We start from the raw sequence: 11,641 nt of genomic DNA on the forward strand, positions 1-11,641 counted from the left end.
AATTATTGGTTTACATGATTTAATTATTGTTTTTTTCTAAAGCACTTTGCGCTCACCACGATCCTTGCTTTCCTGGGGAATGTAGGAACTTGTTACAGTGTACGTGTTTATCTGGTTTTTCTGGCGAGCACGGGCTTGATAGATGTAATAATTGTGAGTGCAACAATTTTTTTCTTTTTGTTTTCAATACGAAAATAAATTATTATGTACTTGAAATACTATCAAACTCTTACTACAAATCATCAATAAAAAAATTGCTTATATACTTCTTATTAAAAAAAAGATGAAAAATATCCACCAAATGGTTAATATTTTAATAATAAATATGCATTTCTCGGAGGAATTACATATATAATTCAATGGTTCTTTGTATGTTCATTAGCAAACTGAGCAGAGTTATGACATTCATATACGTATCACTGAAGGAGATAACGTTGCGAAAAAACAAAATATGTAAAACAATGATGCCGTCGTATGGACATGTACAGCTTATAACGAAGGGCCAAGTTTCTCAACTGCAAGTCAAACTCAAGGGTTAAGAGATCAAAATATTACCGCAAGAAAGGATTGTCTCAAGCATTATACCTGAAAAATTTGAAAGCCCTTGTTACAACCGTTGAAAAATTTTGATTAATAAGAGTTTTTCCATGGAAAGTCAAACTTTAAAGGCTGGTATACACGATGAGATTTGTAGTATAATACAAGTATTATAATACTTTTGTATTATAATACTTTCTTGTACTCACGCTAGTACATATCTCATAAGATTGTAAATAAAAAATGAATTCCAACGTGTTTTCCCCATCATATTTCTCTCTCTGTCAAAATAAGAAAAATGGAGATTGAGGTTCTGAAAACAGTGTCTATCATCGTACTATGTACTGTTTGATATATGACATTAGTTCTCTTCCCATTCCCATAAAACCATGAATTGTTCGATGTCTTTACTTGTATAGTGGGCCATTATAATATTATTTACCATGTGTTTTTTTTAGAAATGATAAAAATAGGATGACCCCTAGTGTCAGTACATTTCATTGGTTGAAAGTGATAGATAAGTTAAGACTTGTATTAGGAAATAGAACACTGCTCTATTCTTAATACAGTTTTATAAGATTCGAAAAATCTTATGATACACTGTATTAAGAGTGTATACACAATAAGATTTTGTATTATAATACAAATCTTATAATACAAATCTTACCGTGTATACCGGCCTTTAGGGGGATGTACAAGCCATGTTGGATCAAGTCTGGTGCAAAATAAGAAATACCAAGAATGCGCTTCATACTCTATTAAACTAGCCCCAAAGTTACTCAAAGTGCTAATGCACTCATTACCTACAGTTAGAGACCAAAATTAGGAAATAATTAAGTTTATTTTAATTAGGAGGAAATTAATCATATTAGAACTGCGCAGCTACAGCATTCACGAGATGAAAAATAATGCATTGAATATGATGTCAGTTCGATTCATTGGTAACATGGCTACAATAATTTGTTTCGCTTTTTTTCTTGTCATTATCCATAATTCTTGAAAATTAGATTTTTCATATGGGGGTCTTCCTGAGGCCATGTGTTTATTTCGTCCGCTATTCCTCTGTCACACAGCGTTCAAATAACATTGATTTTAGAATAAATGCGACCATAAAAACATCAAGACAAGAAATTACTATAAGTAATAATCGTTAGATTATATAACATACTAATCCTTCGGTTATAGCGAGCGTAGCGAGCGGCGCAAAGCGCCGCTCGCGTAGCGAGCTCAATAGACTAACGTGTACGAACAGAGGAAATTCAGGTTGAAATCTGCACATTGTTCCATGCCACGTGAAAAAATTCCAAACTCCCAATAATCCTTTGTGGTGCATAGCAACATGGTGGCTAAAACATAGCAACAACTTACTTGAAAAAAATTACAAACAACGATTTAATGCCATCTCCATGCCATAAAACTATCGTTTGCGTCCTAAGTCAACAGGATTTTTTTATCTGACGTCATACTTTCGTCACTTTTACGGTTCGGGTATTTCCGATTTTGTCGGAAACTTCCGAGAAGTTCGGAATCTCGATCCCGATGCTAAGGAAGTGATTTCTTTTTATTTTGTTTTCTTCTTTTTTTCTGTCTTTTTCTTGAATTATAGGCAGCAGTACATGAGTAGGTTTATGAAAGTACATAACTGCGCTTAGTTAGAATAATCTAACTGTGTCTTGGTACAAGCCCTCACCACAGTTAGAATACGTCCCATATACTTGCAATGTAGCAAATCGGAGCGGATCTGCTCCGAAACGATTTCGAAAAATATAAAACGATTTGCACTGGAAATGACTATCAAATTAATCAAAAAAAACCTTTTTGAGGTTGCATATGCCTTTTATCCCAAAAAATAATCCACAGAAGGACGAAAACCCAATTAATTTTCTTAACGTTTTTCTCTCGCTTCAAATTTACCCGCCATGTTTACATTCGGAACTCTCTAGAGTGTTGGTAGTAAATGTACAGTAAATGTACTAGTACGAGTTATCGCCCGTGTTTCTTTTGCTACATTACGACGAATACACGGAACGAATTTTATCGTTAAACGGGGTCCGTAGGATATTTATCATTTTAACGATAGAACATTCTATCTAAACTGCGCTCGCCCCAACGGTCACACCGTAAAACATATTATAACACTTTTAATTGCTGCATCGCATCGTCTGATTAAAAAAATCGCAATTTCGGGAAAACCTGTTCTGTTTATTGCTCGAATTTCCTCGTTCATATCATTCCACTGAGCACGTGTTTGGCATGTGCATTTATCTGCTGTGGATAGATGCGTTTATTACCATGATTATTTGTAATTTTTCATGGAACAAGTCTTGATAATTTGTTGGTTTCTTTAAAATTCAAGAAAAGAAGAAAAAACATGTCCTTAACATATGTGTTTACGGCGGGTCTCTTTTCTGTGGCGATAGAAATTATTTTCAAATGGGGCTCTGCAAGGGGGATGCTTAGCTTTTAATCTGAAAATGTTAAACAATATGCGGTGCATGAAAAACAAATTGTATTTACATGTATTACATTCGAAAAGTTTGAACATATGTCTATTTTGTTTAGCAGTTAGATAGAAAAAATAGTCAGTTATAGGATTTCCTTCAGGCACCTCAGATAAATAGCTAGATTGTTTGCGATGACCCACACACTGTATGGAGTAATTTTTGGACATGAAAACACATCATGTCTCATTATGCTGACAAAGTTGTAAGCTCTCACTGTTACATACGAAGTTTGATAAAATATATTGAGTTGTTTCTTTGAAATTTAGAAGCGAGCACAATGTTTGCAAAGAAAGGTCTATTGCATAAGCTATGTTTATCTTCGCAAAAAAAGAGTGAGAGGCTACCCCCGCCCCCCCCCCCCCCCCCCCCCCCCCCCCCCCCCGAAAATCCTACGTTTGGTTTTCAGGATAGTGCCAAAGCTTCAGAAATTTTGCATTACTAAGTATGTGATGGAACATGTACTAGCCTTATATTGTTAAAACCACTTTTTATAAATAATATTTCGCTGCCCTCTCCCCCGACCTCCTGCCTAGAAATGGCCCGACTCAATTTTCTTTTACATCCCATTACACGATATTTTCTTTTTCTTCCGTCAACAAATATGTTTAAATTTTTCTGAAAAATTTTTTCTCACCTATAAATACGGACCCAATTTCCCTGAGTTGGGAGGACCACCAAACGTCATTTTAAAGATGGTCTAAAATATCTAATTATGTTGATTTTTTCTCTACACTGTAAATTGTAATTTTGACAATAGGGGGAAATAGAAAAAAATTATTCAGTAAATCTCCTAACCAACTCTGAATAATTTCATTTCTTTTCATATGGTGCTCCGATGTGATGAAAATTGTTAATTAATGTTTATTTGACACAGTATACTAGTAGGTACTAAACAAGGTCATTCATATTGATTTTATGTGTCTAATTTTCTTTGTGTTTCATTGGTGATAATTAAGATTTTGATAGATAAAATAAGTTATCTGTGACAAACTTGTAAACTCTTAACTTTTAACTTTGATGGTGCTCATTTTTCCTTACTTGGAATCAAAAAGTTTATGATTTTTTTTTTATATCAATACGTACACTATTTAACAACTGTTCGATAATAACACTAATTACTTTAAGCCACACTATAACACAATTCCTCTTTTAAAGGTGTTCATATTATTTGAAACATTTTGCAACTGTAATTCTCTTCTACTTTTTAAGATAATTATGTACCTCCATACTAAGAAAAGGTCTGGAAAACAAAATTCTGTGCTAAAAATAGACCACGTGCTGCTATCCATGAACTACTTTCATGGTTCTTTACATTCATTTTGAAGATAACGGTACCTTGTTTTGAACTTGAAATTACCATTTAAAAGTGCAAAATTTAGACATTTTCTCAACAAATGATTGTAGAGAGAACATTAATGCACACATTGCTTTTTTTATTGATTTGTTAAGGTTCTGCTGAATTCTGTAGCTGGGCAGTTCTAAGGAGCATATCAAAAGCATTTTTCTGCAAAAGTGTAGATTATATATGCACAACATGCATTCAGTTATGCATATTTATTGTATCTTTATCATAAGGACTTAAAATTTGATCGAAATATATAATGTATTTTAGCCATTTGAAGAAATATTTACATGTTGTTCTTACTGCACTAAAGGTGACCGGACATCCCCCTTAAGGTCAAAGGAACTGGGAGTGTTGCTATTTAAGACGAAACGGAAATTTTTTTAAAATTTCAGATTAACTTACTTAAAATACACAACTAAAATAAGATACGATAAAAATAGCATATAGACTTTCTATATTTATTCTTCAATGATTCATTCATTGATTATTGTTTAACGTTCCTCTCGAGAATTGTTCACTCATATTGAGACGCCACGACATGCCGGTGGAAAGCTGCAAATTTTGTCATATGCTTGATAAGAATATGGAAGTTATACATTTATAATTTATCATACAATAGATAAATGTAAGTTTTGCCAAGTATCTTGTCATTTAGATGTTAACGTTGACAGAGGTGTTGTAGCGAAGCGTATAAGCTCTCTGGTGAGAGATTGGCCCAGGAGAAGGTCCTGTCAAAAATACACATTTAAAAATGAAAACCGTAGTACCAACCATTTAAGAGTTTTGGACATGGTTTAATGCTTTTAAACTTTAGGTCAAACTCAAAGGACAAACCTTTTGAAAACTCAAGGTTTCGTTGCATGAAATACACTTGTGAAATATAACAGCCCTAGCGGCAGTAGCGGGTCATATTTCAAGGTCAAATACTCCTAAGATATATTAAAGCCATAACACCAACCATCAATATCTGTTGGTTTTGCGGATTAGATAGACAAACATACTTCAAAGGACCGTTTCTTTATTCTTTCTAATCAAAATACATGTAGTTCTAAAAATTAATAAACAAAATAGTTTTTAATTCGACCATTCCATTGTCATCTTTCTGCTTTTACATAGCTAGGAAACAGGAAAGGTGGTCGGGCGTCCCCCCCCCCCCCCCAATAATTTTCCGAGATATACCGGTAGTATGATATATATGGAGATAACGAACGAAGATCAAAAGTCCATAAAACAATACAAAATAGGGTCAGAGCAAACAAGGACCCCCAAAACATCAGAGGTGGGATTAGGTGCCATGAAGGAGTGAGCATCCCCGGCCGACTGGCCACCCACCGTGTGCTCCTTGTCATGATCGGGGAATAACGGAAAATCCGTCGTCAATTCAGTGTATGAATAATGGACGAACAATAACATGTAGTATGAAACACGTTAGTAAACTTTTGACTCAATGATAAATTGTATCTGCTGAAAATGTCATTGTATCGACCATAAAACTTACGAACAGATAATTTTTAAACGAAGCTTCTGAAGAAAAATTGGCTACTTGATGCTCGTGCCCCCTCAATAAAACGTATAATGGCCTTCTTTTCTTTGTCAAGAATTTAGTAGTAGTAGAGAGTGCACTCAACTAAAATATACGGCTGTGCTCCCCCTTACTGTAAATGCTTCCTAAGGGCCTGTTTTGGTGCAGCAGTATACTGTTGTCAACTGTAAATATACTCACCGTCAATAGAAACGCAACACCCTAATTTTAGGTTGAAAATTAAAAACAGGTTATAACTATGTACCAAAAAAGTTAGGACATCTTTTACTTTGTCAAATCAGTTTTTTTTCTTGCGGTTGAATGAATTTCTTTCCATTACCGGAAGTTGCTTTTTAGCCCTCTTAACAGAATTCATAATTTACCATTTTTGAAAAAATTTTAACAATATTTTTGGTTTCCAAGAATATGAAACTGTTAATCAAAAGTATTGTACTAAAAGGCCGGGAAGAAATCCTTCTTTCTTTACCGGATGTAATGCCTATATTTCCTCAAAATGACTGATAGCAAGAAGGGGGGATGTTTAAAGAGTTATGTGTTACCTTCTAAAGTTTAATGATAAAATTAAAAATGAATATATTTAGGTAAAAAGTAAATTTACAAAAAATTAATGCTCTATTTAAACATTAAATGTTATTTTTAGACCTTAGAAAGAAACAAATACCCGGTAAATCGTAAAGCATCCCCCCTTCCGACCATTTAATGAAAACGTGCTAGTCTGCCATATACAACAAATGCAGCCCGATTTCTACCATGCATTAAGTTTATTAATGTCTTAATCTGAGCGAAATTAATATTCTTGGGCATTTTTAAGTTTTTCAGATATTGGGGTCGAATTTTCTCTAGCCTGGCGTAGTGTAGCAACTTTTTGATTTCCGGTCACGAAACTGTAATTTATGCTATTGAAACACATGAGCCTAATGAGTGGTTATATAGTGTACATTTGTATCTGCAGCTCTTTTTTTCTTTATTTTGAGAATTTCTAGCATTAGCAATGAAAATCAGTCATTTTGAGGAAATATAGGCATCACATCCGGTAAAGAAAGAAGGATTTCTTCCCGGCCTTTTAGTACAATACTTATGATTAACAGTTTCAAAACCTTGGAAACCCAAAATATTGTTTTTTATTAAAAATGGAAAATTATGAATTTTGTTAAGAGGACTAAAAAGCAACTTCCGGTAATGGAAAGAAATTCATTCAACTGTGAAATAACTGATTTGGCAAAAGTAAAAGATGTCCTAACTTTTTTGGTACATAGTTATAACCTGTATATAATTTTCAACCTAAAATTAGGGTGTTGCGTTTCTATTGACGGTGAGTATAGTAATTGAAATGTCCTATCGAAACATTGTCTATTTACTTAACAATTGTCATTTTTATTTACCTGTAGTTGAAGCCGACAATACAGCTATCATAACCAAGTGTTCAGCATTTCTAGCAAACATTGAAAGAACCGGTAAAAAACGTGAGATGTATCGATTCATGACGGACTCTTCTGAGCCTAATTCTACGGAGGTAGACATGCTTTGGCTGAGCCAAAAAAACTATAATTATATAAATGCTGATTTCAGTGCGATCTATGTTCAACCTGATATCACGACCCAGCCAGATTACATAGAGGAATTTAAGTTTGGAATTATCGGTGGATGGTTGCAGTTGGATCTGACTAAAGTTCCCCGGAGTAAGTGAACATTTTTTGGGATCATCATTTTTAGCCGGGCTCATTGCTCGTAGAGCAATACCCGGTTTTTGCGACGGTGTTCAACCGGAAATGCTGCTTCATCACCGCCAAATTAAATTTACGAGTTAGAATATAGTACGTTTGCGCAAACAGCTTTGAGGCAATACAAACACTGAATTAAACTTTCAAAGTTATCTGAAATTGTCAAAAAATAATTATAATAAAATACTTTCTATCGTCTTCGACGATTAATTATTTGCTTAAAATATGGGAAAGGTTTTCATCAGGAATCCCTGTCTGCGTCATATTCTATAAATAAATGTTGTACTATCAGGCTAACACAATCTTGATACAAAACTCCCCGCTGAGGATGGTTCATTCTACCTATTCCCACTTTTTGAAAATCATGTAGAAAAAGGTAAGATTTTACGTGGGAATAGGTGGAATTTTGTGTAAAGAAATAATTAACTTTGTTCTTTAATTAAGGTATTTAGCTGCTTTTTCTTGTAAGATCTTTTTATTATTTCAAAAATCCGAAATAAATCATATTTTCTCATAGATTTATTCAATATTTTCGGTCTTAAAATGTACAAAATACAGGTAAATCTAAACATCTATTGTTATTTGCAAGTGGGAATAGGTGGAATTGAGATTTTTAAAAAGTGGGAATTGCTAGAAGACACCCTGAGGACACATCTGTGCATAATCGTTTGACCTTAAAAAATCTTGCTGTATCAGTGTTTATTTACTTCTATTGGTATATAAAACCCCGTAACGATACATGTGACAAATATTTTACGCTGCTAAATTCTAGCTACATTTTGATTTATTTTAAAAACTTTTTAATGCTATATATGACATAGAGATATATAATTTTCTTCTCAATGTCTGAATTGGCTTGTTTTTAAACTGTCATCGCAGTCTTTGTTCATTACCCTGTAAATGAGCCCGGCTTTCAGTACTTCTGAGTATTTTGATTTATTTCTAACATGTGCGATTTTTGATACTACCCCTGCTTTTGTAGATACGTCAGGCAAAGCATTTGTCAGCTTAAATAGCACAACTTATCCATGCAGTAATCAGCCAGGATCCTTGAATCCAGAAACATCGGTCTATTCCTGCAACGTTACACACTTCGACTTTGACAGACTTCTAGAGGACGGCGATAAGTATAATTTTACTGTTTTTCACCGACTTTATTTTTAAGGTTCAGAGAGTCAAGAACAATGGATTTAATTATTATGAAATCAATGTTCTATTTTACGAATTTTAAATAATGGCCTAAATTCTAGATGTTTTGGTAGAACCTGTGCTTCATCTAAGTCATTTAACCTAATCTAATTTATTAAGACTAACGTTACCCTCGTAAAAGCGGGTGTGCTAGAGTGGCGAAAGTAAGTTGTTAATTCTTGCGTCGCGGGCTCGAATACGAGACCTGCACATGAAAAATCTTATCGAAGATTCTATGACTGCGAGAAAGTAAAAATAATAACTCAAATTACATGCATAAAAATCAACTCTAATAAAACATAATCGTTCCATGTCTTATCATTTTGTAGTTTAACAGTAACAGTCATTGCCCTTAATGGGGGATATCGGAAACTGAAAACATCACGAACTTCAACGAACGCAACGTATTTTGTTGGTCGCAATTCTAGTAAGTCGATGATGTACCGTTTCGACTTTCGAAAGCCGCATCACTGTATCTTGGATACTCAACTGTCTTGTTCCTCAAAACCGTTCATGGTACATGAAGATATCACTAAGGTAAGAATGTGTTGGGTTTTTATACTGTTTTACCCTTGTGTGTTTTACTTGAAAATGACGTTAACGGTAATTTAACAACCAAGCTTTATGACCAACGAGATGACTTTAGCTTTTCAATTACCCCTTACTTATGCAGCAATATACCTTCATCACCTGCATACTGGGTTTATATCTCTCAGTTGATTTGATACGCAAGAGCATGCTCTGCGTATGAACAATTTTGAAAACAAGACAAGGTATCGGCAAACAAGCTGCAGAAACAACAAAGTCATCATTTCGTAAGACTAAGTTATATGGTCGATACCTTGACTTTGTCAGCAAATACAAGTTATCATTGAGTCAAATGCTGACTAATTATTTTATACTTATTGTTAGGCCGTTATTTACACAATGAATTGACGACGGTTTTTTCCGTTATTTCCCAATCATGACAAGGAGCACAAGGTAGATGTGGCCTATCAACGGGGGATGTTCACCCCCCATCCCCCAATGACACCAGATCCCATCTCTGATGTTTGGAGGCCGGTGTTTCCTCTGCTTCTATTTAGAATTCTTTAATGAACATTTGAGCTTGAATACTGTTTGTTATCTCCATATATTTCATTTCATCAAAGTAATGGTGGAACATGACGTAGATCTTCAATCTTATGCTTAATTCAAATGTAGGATATAAATGGAAAAAAATAAAAGCATTATTTATGGTTTTGTCAGAATCCGATTCGATTTTCATGGGACGGATGGGAAGATGTACTCTCTGGAATTGGAAAGTACACTATTCAAGAATTTCTACTGCAACCAAACCAGAATGTGAATCCAAGTTTAACAGAACCAGATCCTTGGAGTCCAACCAAGACATTTACTTTCAACACAACCGTACGAACGTTTTCCTACACCCCAAGCCAGCCTGGAATGTACTCATTTATACTAAATGTCGTAGACAGAGCTAATAACTCTGAATATGCACGGACCCTTGTCCTTTATGACAACACTTCATCAATCACAACGGACGAGGCTTTTCCAATTATTTCAACAAGTGCTGTAAAGGAGACGAATTATCAGTGGCAAAATAACTTGACGAATGATATAACAATATCATGGAAGGGACATTTTAGAAACGTTTTACATGAAAATGAAAAATTTTTGATTCCCGTGACGGATTATAGTCATTTTGATCATGATAAAAAGTTTGAAAAACTTGTTCTTTCTAAATTAGACGATAATGATGGCAACAGAACATTAAATGCTATAAGAAACATTCACGGAATCGTCAAATTTGAATACGACTTTGGTAATGCAAATCAAGGAAGTCAGGCACCAACAAACTGGCAACCTATTAATGACTTAACTGAAACCGTAACGTTCTTTATTCCTAGACGTAACGGAGACACCTTAAACGTCTGGATCAAAGCCACGGACGTTTTAGGAAATAAGGAAGTCGATTTAATGCATGTTTATTTCGATGAAACCCCACCAGCAAATCTTACAACTGGTGATGTTAGGTTCATACCAAATCTGAAGAATTCAACATTTCCTTTTACAAGTCGGTAGGGTTAAGCTTATCTTCCTTTCACATTTCATGAAGTCATTCATCTAGATAATAAACCTATATACATGTATACATGATTTTTATTGATTTGCAGATTACTCGTTAATACACATGACAAGAATAGTGGAATACACAAAATTGACTGGGCATTTTTGTCTAATCAAACTGGGGATCTTTTCAAATCTGGTTCTATACCTGGAAACAAAACAAATGTAAGACATTAAGAAGATAGCATGTTATAATTTGGAATACTTGTAAGTGTAGAGTAGTATTTCAAGAAGCTTTATATATGTGTAAGTGTGAAATAGTATTTCAAGAAGATTTATATATGTGTAAGTGTAAAATAGTATTTTAAGAAGATTTATATATTTTTTTTTATTCCAGGGTGATCTTAATTAAAGTATTGTCACATTCTCTGAAATCTTTGACTTAACATTTCTTACTTAATATAAAAATACTTTTATAAACATAAAGATATACATAGAGTAAGGTTTTAACTTACAAATATTTAAATTTCTAAACTCAGTCAGGCGACCTAATGCTATCAGTTGACGTCCTTCGTCCATCGTGTGTTTTAAAACATTTGAACATTTTCAGCTTCTTCTCTGCAACCTATGAACCAATTTCAACCAAATTTTATATAAAGCATCGATGGGGAAACGGGATCAAAAATTGTGAATTTCATGGTCCCTGCCCTCCTGGGGCCTTGGGGTGGGGCCA

General features: G+C 34.2%; 1 protein-coding gene across 1 annotated transcript in view; it reads left to right on the forward strand.

Annotated features, from left to right (window-relative positions):
- LOC134249266 (uncharacterized) overlaps positions 1 to 11,223 on the forward strand; it is a gene marked incomplete at its 5' end in the record, with an annotated part of 36,520 nt that extends 25,297 nt beyond the window's left edge. Inside the window, 6 exons of the mRNA XM_062731635.1 lie at positions 43 to 153; positions 7,318 to 7,608; positions 8,633 to 8,777; positions 9,168 to 9,375; positions 10,087 to 10,919; positions 11,016 to 11,223. Coding sequence (XP_062587619.1) covers positions 43 to 153; positions 7,318 to 7,608; positions 8,633 to 8,777; positions 9,168 to 9,375; positions 10,087 to 10,919; positions 11,016 to 11,145 — 1,718 coding nt within the window. The remainder of the gene's footprint in view (positions 1 to 42; positions 154 to 7,317; positions 7,609 to 8,632; positions 8,778 to 9,167; positions 9,376 to 10,086; positions 10,920 to 11,015) is intronic.
- Between the last annotated feature and the right edge of the window lie 418 nt (positions 11,224 to 11,641).

This window comes from Saccostrea cucullata, unplaced genomic scaffold (assembly GCF_032062105.1).
Source record: "Saccostrea cucullata isolate Sc308-1 unplaced genomic scaffold, CSIRO_AGI_Scuc_v1 ctg1770, whole genome shotgun sequence".
In the NCBI taxonomy this organism is placed as follows: domain Eukaryota; kingdom Metazoa; phylum Mollusca; class Bivalvia; order Ostreida; family Ostreidae; genus Saccostrea; species Saccostrea cuccullata.